The sequence below is a fragment of the Lutjanus erythropterus genome, chromosome 4, assembly GCF_056507025.1.
Source record: "Lutjanus erythropterus isolate fLutEry1 chromosome 4, fLutEry1.hap2, whole genome shotgun sequence".
NCBI lineage: Eukaryota > Metazoa > Chordata > Actinopteri > Lutjaniformes > Lutjanidae > Lutjanus > Lutjanus erythropterus.
The window spans coordinates 27,094,628-27,111,926 of record NC_139320.1 but is presented as its reverse complement, the minus strand read 5'-3'; the positions used below and the strand labels follow the sequence as shown (position 1 = coordinate 27,111,926).

The 17,299-nt window shown below is 39.4% G+C and overlaps 3 protein-coding genes and 1 non-coding gene across 4 annotated transcripts; 1 reads left to right on the top strand and 3 right to left on the bottom strand.

Annotated features, from left to right (window-relative positions):
- Nucleotides 1–4,313: 4,313 nt before the first annotated feature.
- Nucleotides 4,314–6,904, bottom strand: nup88 (nucleoporin 88). The gene has a single exon (XM_084717449.1). The coding sequence runs from the start codon at nt 6,865–6,867 to the stop codon at nt 4,714–4,716; it is 2,154 nt and encodes a 717-aa protein (XP_084573575.1). The 5' UTR covers nt 6,868–6,904; the 3' UTR covers nt 4,314–4,713.
- Nucleotides 6,891–11,765, top strand: psmd8 (proteasome 26S subunit, non-ATPase 8). Its single transcript, XM_084717450.1, has 7 exons — nt 6,891–7,091; nt 8,706–8,778; nt 8,897–8,999; nt 9,100–9,265; nt 9,500–9,600; nt 10,172–10,283; nt 10,914–11,765. Exons 1-7 carry the CDS (start codon nt 6,906–6,908, stop codon nt 11,049–11,051), a joined length of 879 nt encoding a protein of 292 aa, XP_084573576.1. The 5' UTR covers nt 6,891–6,905; the 3' UTR covers nt 11,052–11,765.
- An 887-nt stretch (nt 11,766–12,652) lies between these two features.
- On the bottom strand, nt 12,653–13,872 carry LOC146328437 (uncharacterized). The gene has a single exon (XM_084716399.1). It carries the CDS (start codon nt 13,699–13,701, stop codon nt 12,721–12,723), a length of 981 nt encoding a protein of 326 aa, XP_084572525.1. The 5' UTR covers nt 13,702–13,872; the 3' UTR covers nt 12,653–12,720.
- Nucleotides 13,873–16,625: 2,753 nt separating this feature from the next.
- trnap-agg (transfer RNA proline (anticodon AGG)) lies at nt 16,626–16,697 on the bottom strand. The gene has a single exon. It is a non-coding gene; the product is annotated as a tRNA-Pro (tRNA).
- Between the last annotated feature and the right edge of the window lie 602 nt (nt 16,698–17,299).

Genomic DNA, 17,299 nt, shown 5'->3' with positions numbered 1-17,299 from the left:
CAGTGAGTCACACTCTCCTCTGCCAAGTCCCCATACCACCATTTTCCGAGGCTCTCTCCCCTTGTTCCCACCATCTGAAGCTTTCTCTCCCTCTCTCTCTCTCACACACACACAGTTAAACACAGTCCATCCCCCTCATGAAGTTATACATTCACTCCCTCACTAACATGCCTCTAAGTATTTTTGGTTTTATCCTGTGAGTAAACGATGCGGTATAGGCACAAATATGTGTCCCGTGTAGAGCCGTGTGTGTCTCACATAAGGCTTTCAAGGTTCGCAGGAGAAGGGGCGGCCTCCCTCCCCGCCTCCCTGTTCCACTCCTCCATGGAAAGAAACACAAATGAGAAACAGAGGCAACGCAGCCCTTTCCTCCCTGCTCTCTGGCTTACAGTGACTCACATATGAAGAATGCGGTGGGCTGGCCCAAGAGTTATTAATATCTCCTTTCCTAGGGTCCGCTAAGTTTCCTCAAGCTCATGCACAGGCTCTAGACACTGTACATTTATGAAAGACTTTAACAGCATCCCCCTATTTGGAGAAATCCTGTGCTGGACCTGCAGCTCACCACACCCTCTCCTGTGTATTTGTATGTGAGAAAGAGGGAGGAGAGGAGTGGAAAAAGTCAAGTGAGGTGACAAAAGCTGCAATGTTCTTGCTGACGTTTAATTTCTTGACTTGAAAGTAATGTATGCTGATGTTCTGTATATTCTGAGGTCATCTCTAGCATTGCCATTTTAAAGGGTAGAGTTAAAAATCCCCATAGCAGTCTGAACAATGCCCGTCTGTTACATAATTAGGCCATGCTGAGTCATAAACCATCTCAAACATTTGCTGCTCAAATCAAGCAGCACACAGCTGCTGCAGCAGTGGGATGAAGACCCCAGCTACAGCAGAGGGACCCCCCGCCCCCCTCCTCAACATCAGACATCCCCAACAATGAAGCTTACTCAATGAAATCCGGGGTCCCCGTGTACGTCACTCAGTGTTTACGTGGGGAATTCCTCAGTAGAAAACCTGCTGTGAAGGGAAGACTGAGGTCACCAGCTCTGGAGACGGGTGACATCTGGTGGATACAGGATTCTTGGCAACGTTGCACTGAAACTGCACACAACAGTGCCCAACTGTAGATGGCAGACTGGAGTCACACAGCTGTGTGCAATAAAGCAGTGGTTCCCAACCCTTTACCTTAAGGGACCTCTTTTCTATTCACTGAGTAAACCCCAGACAAATTCTACATTCAGACTCCGGGCAAAAGTGGTCCAAACCTTTTTCCTCACATATGACTCGAATCTGTTTTTTTGTTCATGACAGTGTGAGCAGCACAAATTACATAAAACCTGACCTTTTCAATTCTGACTTGGGTCACTTTCATATGAGAAGAAGTAGCAACTATTAGTCCACAAAAAGTGGACTAAAAGTTGTCCTCTGCAGTGGCCCTGGTTCAGTGCCAGCCTGTGGCCCGTTGCTGCGTGTCATCCCCCCTTTTCCTACCTCCTTTCCTGTCTGTCTTCAGCTATCTTTATGTAATTATGTAATCTTGCAAAAAGAGGCTCTCTTTCTCCTGATCCTCATTATCATCTGCTCACGAATTCACTAGCCTCCACTTCACACAAACATATGAACAAAACCGTAAACTTGATGTGACGGTATGGGTCAGTTCTTAATTTCTTCTGTTTAATAGGGACAGCTGAAGATATGACAGGAAAGGGGGCAGAAAGAGCGGGGAGGAGATGCAGCAGGTGGGTGTCGAACCAGCAGCCGCTGCAGAGGACTGAGATTCTCAGTACACAGGATGCATGTGCTACCACCTGAGCTACAGGGGTGCCCAAATTTGGCCACATTTTAAAAAATAGTGTAAGCAGCCAAAAGAAATCTGACCTGAGTATAGAATAAAACTGAATTAAGCACTAAGCCTTGCAGTGTGAACATAAGTGACATATTTTCTGGATATTTCTTATTATCATCAGTGTATAACGATAACAGTACAGAAACACTGTACAATAAACCCAAATTATGGATGCAATAACTGCAGGACATTTGAGTAAAGTGGTCAAATAATTTCCAGTGAACGTTGCATCAGAGATTAGTTTTCCTGATATTTTAAGGAACTTTTGTATACAATTCTGTCTATATTATGTTCTTCAACAGCAATACATACTTAATTAGTTTCTTTTTTCAGTGTTTTCTTCTCCCTGACAGTTTGTCATTATTCTATCAGCTCTTCAGTTGTTTTAACTGTGTACATTTTAATGCAAGGTGAGACGGTTTGGCAGAGTGAAGGCTCTGTGAATATAGTTTGTGTTCATATCTCAACCATGCCCTCATCTTGTGATATTTCTTTTATTTTTTACTTTATATGTTAAATCACTGGATCCCAACACCCACTAGAGGTCACCAAAGCTTCATGTGGAGTCAGGAGACCTTGATTTTAAGGGCCACAAGAAAACTTTAAAAATATACTGTATAGTATATATACAGGCCTATATCTCAATATTTCACTCATTACTGTGAAGAAAACTAAATGTTAGTTTTATAAGTTTAGATTATTATCTACAATATAAAGTAATAAACAATCTCACAGGATGAAAGGCAGAAAGGCATGGTGAAGACACAGCACAACAGAAGCTTATATTCACAAAACCTTTACTCTCTGCACATCCTGCAATATAAAAGTACACAGTAAAACAACCAAAGAGTTAATAGAACAATGGCAAAGCATCAGGAAGAAGAAAACACTGAATTTGACTGTGTAAGAAGGTACCAAAACTATCAGGAAAACTCATCTCTGGTGCAAAATTCACAGGAAATTATCTGTTCAAAATGAATCTGAACTGCTTGTTTTCACAAACCTTGTTGTTCACAGTTTACCTTAACTGTACAGTTTCTGTACTGTCAGTGATAAAAAAATAAAATAAAATAACAAATCCATTTAGTTGTCTTAATGAATGAAATGCAGAGATATGGGCCTACTGTATATTTTTAAATAACATCAATAAAGCTTTCCCTTAAGATCAAGAAGGCCTTGTAACCCCTGTTAAGCTTTGGCGGCCAAATCTGAAGTCATTCTTTTGTGCAAAACAGCATTTTAATGTTAAGCTGAAATCAAACCAGCTGGGTAACTTTCAGACTGCTGAAGCTTCAATGTAACTTCAGCTGGACTTAAGGTTGCATTTATGAACACCCTGCATGATGTAACAAGGGCTGTGGATTTTGATTTGTTTTTTAGAGTTGCATTAGGAAGGCCAGGATGAACAGAGGGAATACTTTCAGCGACCAATAGCTTACGATTTAGATACGGACCACAGGGTTGGGTACCTCTTAGCTGAATTTTTAATAATATATTTTATTATGAAAATGGTAAATATGACAAATTAAGTTCTACTTTATATCAGTTTTTATTCTTTGTTTTTAAAATAGAAGGTGAACACTGCTCCGATTACTGTAATTTGATTTGACCAACTGCAAATGTTGAAAAGCAAAATGTATTTGATTTACACTGAAAATGATTTGAGATGTTTAAAGAGAAAAAAGAACGTTTGAGGAAGTCAATTTTTTGACTGAGTTAGTTTTTCTTTTTCTGTTTGTATTAAGAGCAATATTTTCAATGTTTCAATGTTTCAATGTTTTAAAGTATTCAGATCAGATTGCATTTTTTTTTTAAATCCAATTGATTGTGGTACTAAATACAAAAATTGTCATGGGATTTGAATTCTGTTACTGACTACATTTCAAAGCAATCTGACCCAACCCTGAATACATGCAAGTATTCTCTTAAAACAGAATATACACATAAGAATGTGAACCTATCCTTACCCCTTTTTCTGCTGCTTTTGAAAACAGTGTTTCTGAAGGTTTAATTTAAATTTAAGACTTCTGAAGAGCATTATGAATGCAGTTTAAGACCTATTTTCACATCCATACTGGAAAAAAGTGGAAAGGATATGAAGCAAATTCAGAGCCTACGTTGGTTTTATTGAGTAGCTGTTAAAGCATGATCAAGACAAACTTTTCCCTCACTTTTAAAATTAAACTGAATTTACTGCAACTTTGTAAAAGCAACATTAACTTTGTAATTAAATAAAGATATTTCAGACATTTTCAGACAAAATTATTTTTTTTAAGACTTAATGAGAACACGCAGTGACTCTGTAAAGGTATTACTATTTTAATGTAAATTTCTATTCTATCATTATTTTTAAATAAATGTTTTTAATTCACTTGTAACTGCAAATTTTTTAATCTAATAACTTGGTTGATAGTAATTGGCTGATATAATTTGTCTCAAATAAGTAGAGTAAAAACAGTTAGAGATCTTTTTATTATTAATCCAAACAGTGAGCATGTTCAAAATATATATGCTCCAAATATTTCTCATGTTACCTGCTTATACACAGCAAATTCTGCTCTGACACAAACCTTCACATTTAGAAATAATGGTGTAAAAAAAAATACACAAAATGTTAAGCAAGCCAAGATGACAAACCTATTGTATCCCCATAAACAAACAAACAACATGTGGTATGAAAGGTAAAGTTATACCGGTTTATATAAAATATCTTTCATTTCAAATACCCATTCCACACATGATGGCCCATTAACCAATGCCTAAAGCGCTTCTTAAAGGTTCTAATCAAATATCCCAAAAAGGCTGATTTAATCACTGTACTCAAAAACAGCAGTTTTACTTTTCCCCCCAGTCCATTTCTGCAGTGCTTAGAAACTGAAATGATTTTTGATGTCTTTGATCTGTTTCATCATGTCACCAATCTGCTGTCCCTGTTCTCTGAGGACATCCTGAACCACCTTCTTCTGGTGGGCACTGAGTGAGACAGTCGCCCTGGCTGCAGGTGCGTCCTTGTCCACTTGAGTCTTCTGGTACTCCATTTTCATCTTCACCTGTCTGATGCAGTTGTCCAGGTGTTTCAGCTGATCGCTGATGCTCTGCAGCTCCTTCTTCATATCCCTCTCACTGTTTGACAGGATGGGCAGTTGGCTTTGCAGGCTGCCCAGGACTCTTTTAACCCTGGTCATGATGGTTTCCTGGCGATACTTTGCGTCTTCGTATTTGTCGGCCAACCTCTCTGCTGCCTCCCTCAGACTCATCCTCTCCTCCCGGCACAGGGCCATCTCCTCCAGCTGCTTGTTCTTCTGACCTGTGAGGAGTTTGACCCGTCTCTGCATCTCTTCACGGGCCATGTCCTGCTTGAGGATGTACTCCTCACTGAACACCTGTGTGGCTCTGCTGAGGAGCTGCAGACACTCTGGAGGTGGTGGCGATGCGTCCTTGTCACCGGCCTTGAGTACAAGGGGATTGGTGGAACTGCGTGCCAGGATGTTGCGGATGTGCTGCTCGAAGGAGTCATCAGCCAGCCCACGGAGAGGGGAGCTGCCGGAGCCTGGGCCTGGATGGGAGCAAAGCAGGGGCGGGGAGGGAGGGCGGATGGAGCTCAGCAGGGGGAGCAGGATGCATTCATAGGTGCTGGTGATGCAGATCATGGTGGCACCCAAGGAGAGGTCAGACACAATCAAAAAGCCACGAACTGGAGCTGACTGACTGGTGAGGAGTGGTCTGGTACACAGAATGTGCTCCACAATGCATCTCTTCTCAGCAGCCAGCTCCTGGAGACTGTCCTTATCCTCCTCACCTGACTGGAGGAACTTCTGCAACTTGTTGACCCAGATTAACCCCACACTGTGCACTCCTGCCTCGTGGGTGCAGTGATACCTGTGCTGGCAGAGGGGGTCCCTGTGCAATCTGATCGGGCAGGTGAAATCAAACTCCTGAGGCTCCTCGTCCTCTCCTGTGGCCACTTTGAGGGTGAGCTCCAGCTCCACACACTCAAACACATACAGAGCCGGCACTGCCTCTGTGCCTCTGATCCACTTCTCCACCGCCCCTGTCTCGTCCTCTTCCTCCGACTCCAGCACCACACAGTGATACAAGGTACCCGTCTCCGTGGCGATGACCAGGATGCTGGGCACACAAGGCAGGCAGAGGATGGCACAAGCATCATAGCCGTAGTTATCTTCTGCTGCGGGATACATGGGGAGGGGTCCAACAGGTTTACTCACACTCACTCCATTTGCCTGGCTGGTGTAGCTCAGATACGTTTCCCCATTCTCGTACAGGATGTATAGAGGGTAGCCCAGCTGGTCTTTGGAGATCCGTCCTGCCAGCTGCCGTGGAGGGGGAGAAATGGGCCCGAAGTCAAAGGCTACAGCGATCTCTCCCAGAGATGCTGCATATGAGCGGACCGGAGGATGGACGCTGCTGTCATCTTCAGACTGAGACACCGGCAGCACTTTGGCCAGAGTCTGGGGCGACTTCAGGCCGTAAAACCTGATGGTGTTGTCGGATGTGAGCAGCACCAGGTGGGGCTCGTCGGTCTCGCTGGGGTACCACGACGCCTGACGCAGCTTCACAGATGGGGAGCTGGTGAAGAAGCGCTCCGCCACCGGGATGGTCTTGCAGTTGATTTCGCTCCTCCCGCCCTCGAACTCGGACCTCTTGCCCCACCGCTGCGGGAGCTCGAGCACCGAGACGCCCCGCTGTCCGACCAGCGCGACGTGGTGCTGCGTCGGGCTGAGCAGCACCTGGCACACTTCGAACAGAGGGGGGTTAATACACAGCAACGTCTGATAGTTCCCGCTACTCTCATCTGAGTTCAGCTGCCGCAGGTTGGTGGTGTAAAACACGCGGTCCACGTCGTCCCACACGAAGAAATCTCCACCCAGACAAAAGGTGAGATTCTTAGCGACCCCACGTTCAGTCGTGATGGGCTCCAAATCCAACTTCTCTCGTATTTTTTTGAAAATGCTGTGGTTTGGTAAGCCATCCAACCACCGTTCACCGTTGAATGCCGCCATCTTGATCCACAGTCCGTTTCAGGCAGGGCAGGAAACCCATGGCAACACGAGCGTTTCACGACAGCATACGTCATTTAACGTATTCCGTTGGCCGGTGTCGTATATTTTGCAGAATCACCATGGCGTTGAAAGAGACTGCGGGACTGTATGAGACGCTCAAAGTGGAGTGGAACAAGAAAAACCCAAACCTGAGTAAATGCGGAGAACTTCTGAGCAAACTAAAGGTAGACTCACATATTGATCCGTTTTTTTTTTTTTATTATTATTTTATCGGTCGTACCAGGAACATTTCCTGTTTAGAAGCGTTAGCGCTATTAGCAAATGTAGCTAAGCGTGCTAACTGAGGCTAGCCAGGCTAACGTTGTATGTAGTTTTTTGTCAGCTAAACTTTGGACACAGACACTGTATTCCCTATGGAATAGTAACATTGAGTTCCTATTTGTTTACAACATGATAGTGTTTGGCTAAAAAAGTCAACTTAATTATTATAGGAATTACGATAGTCAGGGAGCAAATCATTACTGTCATTGTTGCTAATGTTAATGTACCCTTGGCTTATTCACTGTCCAACTACTTTTAACCTAGAACTGTTGACCAAAACAAACATTTAAACGACAGTTAATTAAGAACATATTTTGTTCATTTTTCCCTTTAACGGTAGCTGTATTAGTAAGTTATATCTCCTACTGAAAGACTTTTTCTTTGAGATTGTTTTATTTCCCAAAACCCTGTGCCATCACAGGAAGAGCTGACAACACGTTTGATTCTGTTATGAAGGATTGGTGTCATCATTAGTGGTGGATCAAGTACTTAAATCTGTAATATAATGTAATATGTGCTGTGGCTGTACAATTAATCAAAATATTACCAAAATAGTAGTATGTCCAAGTGTAATATCCAAAGAACAGAAGCTGCAATTCTTTGATAAAGACAGAATGTGTGTAGAACAGCTTTTAAATTAGAACCTAATCAATGTTATTGGCCTGTCACAGCTATGTCAGTTAATATCGGATATATGTGGTCTGATATGCGCCCATTTGAAAACTGAATAATTTTAACAAAAAATGATACATATTGTTTTTGTTTGTTAGCTAGATCTATTTGTTATTTATAATTATTAAGAATATGGGTTAAAGTTTACTGTCAGTGTCTTGAGCCCCTTCAGTGCCCTGCTATTATTGTGGACAATTAAGTGTATAGCTAAACTGTAAAATAGCTTCCCTCCATAACATATTTTTGTCATAAGTCTTAACCATTTTTGATTAAGTTTTGCAAAAAATGTTTATGTATGTATATATTCTTTATATATTTTTACTCCCTAGTATCGATATCTGCATCACCCCAACAATCCAGTATCATTAAGAGCGATAGAGATAACCTGGCCTACAAATATTTTTCTGTTTTTTCTGTAAAAATTAACATGTGATACAATTTTTTTTCCACAATATCATGCAGCCCTAATACATGCATTATTTTAATGTTGCAACTGGTAAACGTGGGGCTAGGTTTTTCTATTATATGTCCTGCTGGGTAGCCTAATAATACACCATAATTTATATGTTTGTTATATTTTCTATTCTGCAAAGTAACTAGTCACTAAAAATATCAAACAATAGAGTAAAAGGTACAATATTTCACTCTGAATTGTAGTGGTGTTAGAAGTATAAAGTTGCAGAAAATGTTACCTCAAATTTGTCCATGAGTGCAGTACTTAAGTAAATGTACCTCTCTTCATTCCACCACTGTTCATCATCTTAGATTCTGAGAGACTTTGGATGTAAGTGACAAGTTAAGCTTGATTTTTTTATAGAAAATGACACCAAACTTCTTTGTTACAGGTTTCATTACTGGAGCTGAACTTTTTACCCACCAGTGGGTCTGCGCTCACTAAGCAGCAGCTCATTTTAGCTCGTGAGTATTGGTGGCAAGTCATGCTGAAGGACAGCATTCATTTTAATCATGGATTAGTATTTGCCAAAGTTATCGAGAAGATATCCCCAATTAAGACAGATTTGTATCTGTGTTTCAGGTGATGTCCTTGAAATTGGAGCCTTGTGGAGTATCCTCAAGAAGGACATCCCATCCTTTGAGAGATACATGGCCCAGCTAAAGTGTTACTACTTTGATTACAAGTAAAGTAACCTATTTTGTTTTTCATATGTAGTGGGATTTTGTTACACATCAATCACTGGGGCTTTATAACGTCTCTCTTTCTTTATCTTTGTCATGAAGGGATGAACTGCCTGAAGCTGCCTACATGCACCAGTTACTGGGACTGAACCTGCTCTTCCTGCTCTCACAGAACCGTGTGTCTGAGTTTCACACAGAACTTGAGAGACTGAGTGCACGAGATATCCAGACCAACGTATACATCAGACACCCAGTGTCCTTAGAGCAGGTGCTGCTGTTTATCCCTCAAAAAAGCACAAATTTAGCGTTTGATATTGCATTGTTAATCTGCAGAGGCTTTCAAATTATTAATTCAGAGATATAAATATATAAATGAACCCCCCCCCCCAGATAAATGCAGGGCTTTGCAGAATTCTTTATTTACATATATTAACACAGTGTAAATAATAACTTGTATGTGAATACCACCTTAAAGTTTTATATCCTCTCATGGCCTTTTCAGTATTTGATGGAGGGAAGCTACAACAAGGTATTTCTGGCCAAAGGCAACATCCCTGCTGAGAGCTACACCTTTTTTATAGATATTCTGCTTGACACAATTCGGTAAGAATCAATATGGTAGCTATGCCTACTATCATTTCTACACTTGTTTCATTGGTACAGTCCTTTCTGTGTGTTTTAGGACCCAATGTGGATGTTTGTTTTTCCCATGAGATTAAGCTATATTTTTGTTTAGGGTCCCAAATGCATACATAAAAATGTTTCTTGTGTAATACCATGACTCTGGAAAATACTGGCTTATGTCATGATTGGTTCCTTAATCACATATCAGGACATTTCATCAGTTTAATGCAGCTGTTTAAACACCATTCTAAGTTTATGAGAAGGTATATGAAACCACAGGTAATGACAGTAATAACACTGATGGTTTATGACATCTTACTAGTTAACTCAAAATGTTGACCAAATCAAATGTAAAATTCATTTACAATTTAAACACATCTTCCCTTTCCTTTCCTATAGTATGTGGTAAGGTGTCTTGATACAGGAAATTATGGATTCTGCAATACAAACAACTTCATCTCAGTTATCTACATTATCAGGAAGACCAGGTGATAATATGATGTTATCTTTTAAAGATAACTTCAACCAGATTTCTCCTTTTCAATTGCAGTGATGAGATCGCAGGTTGCATAGAGAAAGCATACGAGCAGATCCAGTTCAGTGAAGCCACCCGTGTGCTTTTCTTCAGTTCCCCAAAAAAGATGACAGAGTATGCCAAGAAGGTATGTATATTTTTATCTGGGAACCAAACTTAAATGACACATTTTGAGTAGTATTTAAAATTTAAAATTTTTCCAGAAGTAAACAAAAACATCAGTTTTTATATATTGAAGATGTTGGCTGGTACCTAAAACATAGCAAGAATAATTTCATTTAAGCTAGTAAATGAGTACATTTTAGCAACCTTTCACTTTGTAGATATGTTTCGTTGAGTTTGTCTTGTTAAAATGAAATGTTAACAGCAGATTGTGTGTATGTGTGTCGTTCTGGCAAAACCTGAAAATACAAGTAATTTTACAAATGTGAAAAATAACTAATAGTAACAGCCTTTCAGGGTGCTAAAACAAGGCCAAGATCATTGTAGGACAGTACTTGTTACTTGGTCCCATAAGTAACATTTAAATAAATGGAAGCTAATAAGACAATTTAGTTAAGATGGATAAAGCAGATGAGAATTGATTGGAATGGCAGATTACTTATTTTTTAATCTTCAGCTGTTCTTCAACAAATTTATCTTGTGATTTAATTTAATTTTTAAAATTGAAACAAAATTCCTTCCTAGATTTCTTTTGTCTTCAAAGAGTAAAATTGCTGAACAGCCAAAGATGATTTTTAATTTTATTTCATTTCAGAGGGGCTGGAGCTTGAGCCCAGATGGCTATTACTCTTTCACCAGTCAGCAGCAGCGGACAGAAGAGGTGACCATCCCCTCTACGGAGCTGGCACAACAGGTCATCGAATATGCACGACAGCTGGAAATGATTGTGTAATCCGCCCCCAGGAACACACTCAGCCATGTACAGACACACTCAGACACACACGCTGCAGATCCAGTATACATCCAGTCAGCTCAGATGCAGTTTCCCTGAGGAATATGAATTCATTGATTGCCAGAGAGGTTGATTTGCTTGTCTGGCAGCATGCTTTCATTTTAAAAGAAGGGAAACAAAACTTAAAGTACTGCAGGTGACCGGTCTGTACAGCAGCTGCTACACATCTACCTTTTACTGAAGACATTCAAGGGTTTAAATGTTAGTTATTGTTTTATTCAAGATACCATTTGTCCAACATTAACATTTTATGGCATTGCCAGCTGGTGACTGAAAACAAGAACTTCATGTCCAGCTACTACGTTTAACACTCTTGGGTCTCTTTTACAACTACAAGAAATTTGATCACAATCACCACCCTCCGACTTCGCGTTTCTGTGTCACACAAAACTATGAACACAACTCCACATTTTTGCCCCCAAATTCAAGCGAACTCTTTTTGTATACAAAGTTCATTTTCTCCTTAGTAGAGCTCACAGAAATGTATTGCCCTTGCCTTGTATCCTAGCAACTGAGAGAATTGCCATTGAAGTTTGTGAGTGTTTTCTAAATGGTAATGCCTCTTCCTCCCTAGATGGTTTGTAATCCAGTTGATCTTACAATGCAAATCTTTGTCTGCAATAAATGATTCAGAAAATAAACTTTTTGAATGACTGTGCCTATAAGTTTTTTTTACATTACAGCTGGAACTCTTTGGAAGTGAGTCTTTTACAGGAACTTAACTATTTTCTAAATGCAAATCATTAACATAACAATGTTTTTGAACGTCTTCTCTCATTGGTGAGAATCTCCTGCGTCTCTCTGTGCTCTGGTGACTTAAGGAGGATCACGCAGGTAGTTTGGGCATTCATCAAACCTGTGGAAGTGGTGAGCAGAGATTTAATTCGCTGATTTTTAACCAGTAGGAAGACAGAAAAGACATAAGGAAGAACAAAACAGTTTGCACTGTTGTTTCAACTAATGATTACTATCTGCTGATTATTTTCACAAGTATTTGTTTAGCCTATAAAATGTCAGAAAATTGTGAAAAATGCTCATCTTTTTTTCCCACAGCTCAAAGTGACGTCTTCAAATTGCTTTTGTCCAACCAACAGCTCAAAACCCAAAGATCTGTTAATTTACTGTCATAAATGGGGCAACAATTCTTCAAATCCACAATTCAATTTTACTTTGGATTGGTTATGCCATTTTTAGATGATATAGTCTTAACCTGTAAACATCTTGTCTTTGAAGTGCTGTTTTGTTCTTCAGATGCACCAGGTGCTGCAATAGGTGGTGAAAAAAATACAATTCTGCCTCATTTCCCCTAGAATTTTCATTTTTGATTTAATCTTGAAATTGTGGCAACCCTCATAAGTGACAAAGACAAGCAGCAAATCCTTACGTTTAAGAAGTTGGACCCAGCAAATGTTTGACATTTTTGCTTGAAAATGACTTAAATGATTAATTGATTATCAGAGTTGTTGCAGACTGATTATCTTTCAATCAACTAAATGTTGCATCTCTAGTTTGCGTTTAAATTCTCAGCCTGAGATTGTGTACTAGTTATTAAAAAATACAATTAGATTAGAGTTTAACATTGACAGTGGCTTGAGGTGGTATGCGTAGCTCACCACTTTTGGACATTCGGTGGCAGACCTCTCCCCGGGTTATGTTGACAGCGCACCTTGTGGGAACAGGACTGATTGACTGTAAACGGGTGCCAGCGATTCTCAGTGTGAACTTTGTCTTCAGGAGGCACTGCAGGGTTGATGCCTGGATCCTGTTTTTCTTTTTCAACCTGACCTTTCTTCCCATACACCTCTTCTTTCATGGAGACATTTCTTATATACTTATTAGGTTGGTTGTGGTTTAATGCTTTGGGTGTGCTTATTTTCTTAGCCTTAAAGGAAGCATCTTCAGGAAAGGAAACCTTAAGTTCAAACTGGAGTCGTAACTTGACACTAACATCTCCAGGTGCTGTTTTTGGGCAGTTGGCAGCATTATTTGAGGCAGCTGTATACATCCCTTCATCTACTAAAACCTGTGCTGCTTGTCCTTTCATGTCTTTTTGTATGCAAGATGAACTGCTCCCGTTGTTGTCATTGCCACAGTTGTGGGTTTGAGGTATTTGATGTGGCTCTTTTTTTTTTTTCTTGATTGTGTTTCCTGCCATGGCAGTGGAACATTGCTGCTGTGAACTCTCTTGCACAGTGGTGACTTTTTCTCCAGATGTTTGCTGGGAGCTCTCACAACCATCTCCTGGCTTCTTTGCTAGTTTGAAGCAGCGTTCAGGTAGTCCATTTTTTGCCTGATTTGTCACTTGTGTTGAATGGTTGTGCAGCTCTGTAAGCTTGGCAGCAGGTGCTTCAGCAGTTTGCTCTGTAGTGCTGTGAACCTTCTCTGTTACATGGCAGGTCAAGCTAGTGCACACCTCAGTCACATGAGACAAAACACAGCTGGATTTTTGACTTGATTTGTTGATCTTTGGTGTCGTCTGTGCCTCTGCTTCTTTGCTGTGTAGGTTTTTTGTAGTTCCACCTCTGACCACATCGCTGTATGAACGACGCATGGGTGCTTGTATTTTAGAAGCAGGAAGGTGAGGGATCATTTCTTGTTGGTCTTTACTCCCAAAGCTGGAGAAGTTGCAAATACAAGTTTATGTTATCAATTATACATAAAATACGTAAATAAAGGGTGACACATTTTGTGAAAGATTTGATTCAATGTTAGTTGTTAAATTAATCTGGTAGTACTATACTATGCATCCTTGAACAGCTCATAAGACACGGGCAGCTTTAAAGAGGTTCAGGACAACACTGAATATGGTAACAGTGCTGATTTTATCATTGTATTGTATCATTTATAATATTATCATGTGTGATGCCTGTAAACATGTATCTATTAGATATGCACTATATGGATTTTTATCAACCGATGCTGTAACTTATAATTACCTGCTTCTCATGACAGACACTGATAGTCACATTTTTGTATTTTGAAAATAAGTTTATACAACCTGTAGTTTCTGCACACCTGGTGGTAAGAAGGGCTCAGATGTAGTGAACTATCATAAATTCATCATCAGAATAATAAATGTTAACATAAATTTTAAATGATTGTCCGATAATTTATGAGCCCTAGTATTTATTGGATATCCCTAGAAAACTGTTTTAAAAAGGTTGCCAGTGCTCATCATTTTGGGTGACACTACAATATTAATTTTAATTTTGGATATTGTAAATTTAATTTTTGGTTACTTACCAATGAAACACCTGATATTATGGGAAGATATGGCAAAAAGGACTTCCATTTCGCTTACAACACCAAGCAGGTAACTTGCTGCACTAAGCTAGCTAACAACTTCTCCAACATTACCTCTTCGTTTTATATTAATTTTACAGAGTAAATGCCAACATTAGACACCTGTTGTGCGCAGTTTATTTTCTTTTAGATGCTATAGAAAAATACATTTCGAGTTATAAAAGGCTAATCAAAGATATGAACCACATTAGTTGATTTCTTGGTTAAGTTAGCGTAACTACAGTTTAGGTAGCTACCGTTAACGACCGTTAGTCGTAAGCATTTGTTAAGTTCAGTTAGCTAGCTTAGGGGACAGTGTTAAAATATAGCTTTGTAGTTTTAAGACCTTAAATATTTCAGTTAATTGTGGTAACGTTATATCCCTACATAAAGTTTTAATCATATTAACCTACCTCGAATTATCTGACAGACATGTAGGGTCAGGTGATGTTTCGCTTGAAACGTTTGTTTCTGGTTCCCTGGAATTATGATAAAGCCGCAATGTTTTGTTCTTATTAGTAAATTGGAGGAGACAGGGTGTATACACTAATAAAGTTGCCTTGCGTTTCTGTATTATGGTCGATGTTATCCAAAAATATTATTACATGGCCTTGTTGAACACTACGTTCTGACAGCTCAATGACACGTTTTAAGGTCTGTTATTTCTTTATAGCAGACCGTTGCTATGTGTAGTGGAACGTTGTTATGAAGAACAGACCGTTGCTATGGACACGGTTCCCCCAGAGAGTATAATGACTCTGGATGAATAATAAAATAAGTGTTAAATCACTAAAATAACTTTTAAAAATTCATATTTATGTTACTTAAATGTGCGACAAAACATCGTTTTTTTTTTTTTTTGTTTTGTTTTTTCCATTTTAACCATATAATAATGATAATGATGTCCTGTGAGCAAGACGTTATTTTACATAGTGATCATAACATCTGTGAAAATGTATGACCCTAGTAATATATTTTTTATTTGCTATATCTTTTTTCATAATTAAATCTGTACTATCAAAAATCAAATGGGTCACAGATCAATCATCACGTTGTCCTCAATTAACACCTTGTAAAATAGCATAATTTTTCTATATTAATTGACTGTGGATGTAGTCACGATTTGATGTATTATTTATTTTATCCAGATTCTATAACTTCGAGTTAAGAGGTGAAGACAGAACCTTTCAGAAGTAGCTGTTAGTATCCAATCATTATTGAGCAATCGTGTTATTAAGGTGCTGTCCTTGGTGCTGAAATATAAGGGGTCTTCTGTCCTCAAATTGATGGCAGAAGCGAGAGTACCATACTGGCATCACCCTTGTGATCGAATCACAGCAGCTTTATTACTGTAAGTCACTTAACTTTCATTACAGTTCTGAATAAATCTGAAGTGTGTTGTTTTGTTGATCAATATAAGGGACTTTTTCTTTGATTTTGTCACTTTCCCAGGGTCTGGAGTGCCGGAAGCCACGGAGCAGCGCCTCGAGCTGGACCCGGTGTTTTTCCGGTATGTAGTTACTATTAATTCAGTATTTGTTCATTCTCTGGAGCAAAGTGTGTAAAGAGACAGAAGGGGATATAATCACATTAAAATAACAGCAAAGTAAGGTTTGATTCTTGATAGGATTGGGACTCCTATGACCTGGCGGTGCCGTGCGTTATAACATACTGTAACGTTTTCAAGATGGACATTATGACCATGTTTTGTTGATGTTTATGACCAAAAATACTGCATTGTTTAGCTCTTAAACGGTTTATTCTTACAGTTCTATATGGTGAAATAAGACTATTGTGCTCAAATTGTGTTTTCAATTGACAAAAACAGTGAAATGCTATCCCTACCAACATTAGTGTGTGTACGTTAAAAACTAATGTTAACAAGTGGTTGAAAGATAGACAGTCATGATCTGATAACTCCTCTCTGAATGCACTCTGGTCTGTCCTACAGGTGTATTTATGTGCATAATACGGACTTAATTTTAATATTGTTATAGCTACAGTATGTACATCATATACATGACCAGGGACAACAGATCGAAATTAGCATTGTGCTACATCCGGTGCAATATGTATTGTACACTGTCCCTTTTTAAGATAAACCAGTAAACCAAACCAACCACTGAGAAACCGGTAGCAATGTCAGGAAGTGCGACCGACAATAACAAAACAACATAATAAGAGAGATCTCCAATATGAAACAGCTCAAAAATTAAAGTTTGTGGGAAAAGCGGGCTCGTCCGGGATTTGAACCCGGGACCTCTCGCACCCTAAGCGAGAATCATACCCCTAGACCAACGAGCCGTACAGTGCAGCAAGAAGCTGCTACTTTCACTGATATTGCTCAACTGCCTTCACAAAGATGAACTTATTGCCATTGAACCGTTGTTTTTGACTTTTTTTTACGTCTTTAACCAAAAACTGACGAGTCTAAAATGCCTGCTTCTGCTGCTCGCTATCAACTTGTATTGTACGCTAACCATAGCCTTCAAGCTACTGTTTACATTTACATTTACACTAGATATCTGCCACGTGTTTCATTTCTTGTAGAAGTCATGTACAAAGTCATGGAGCACTATGTTTGTTTGTTTTTTATACCACGTCTAAAAACAACAAATCAACATCGTGTTTGCAATGACAATGCGATATCTTATATTTAAGACATAAGGCACTTTATCTGTCATTGTAGTCATACAACAAAATCACGTTTGGTAACCCTCAAAGACCAGCAGCAATACTACACTAGATAAAAAGATGAAAAAACCCCATACATTTAAAGATATTAAACAAACAAAACCAAAAGAAGAACAAGTACGATAAATATACAAGATAAATAAATACGATATAGCAGCCTCAGTTTACTAGATGCATGAGTGAGGCAGTGAATACTGACAATGCAAATAGTG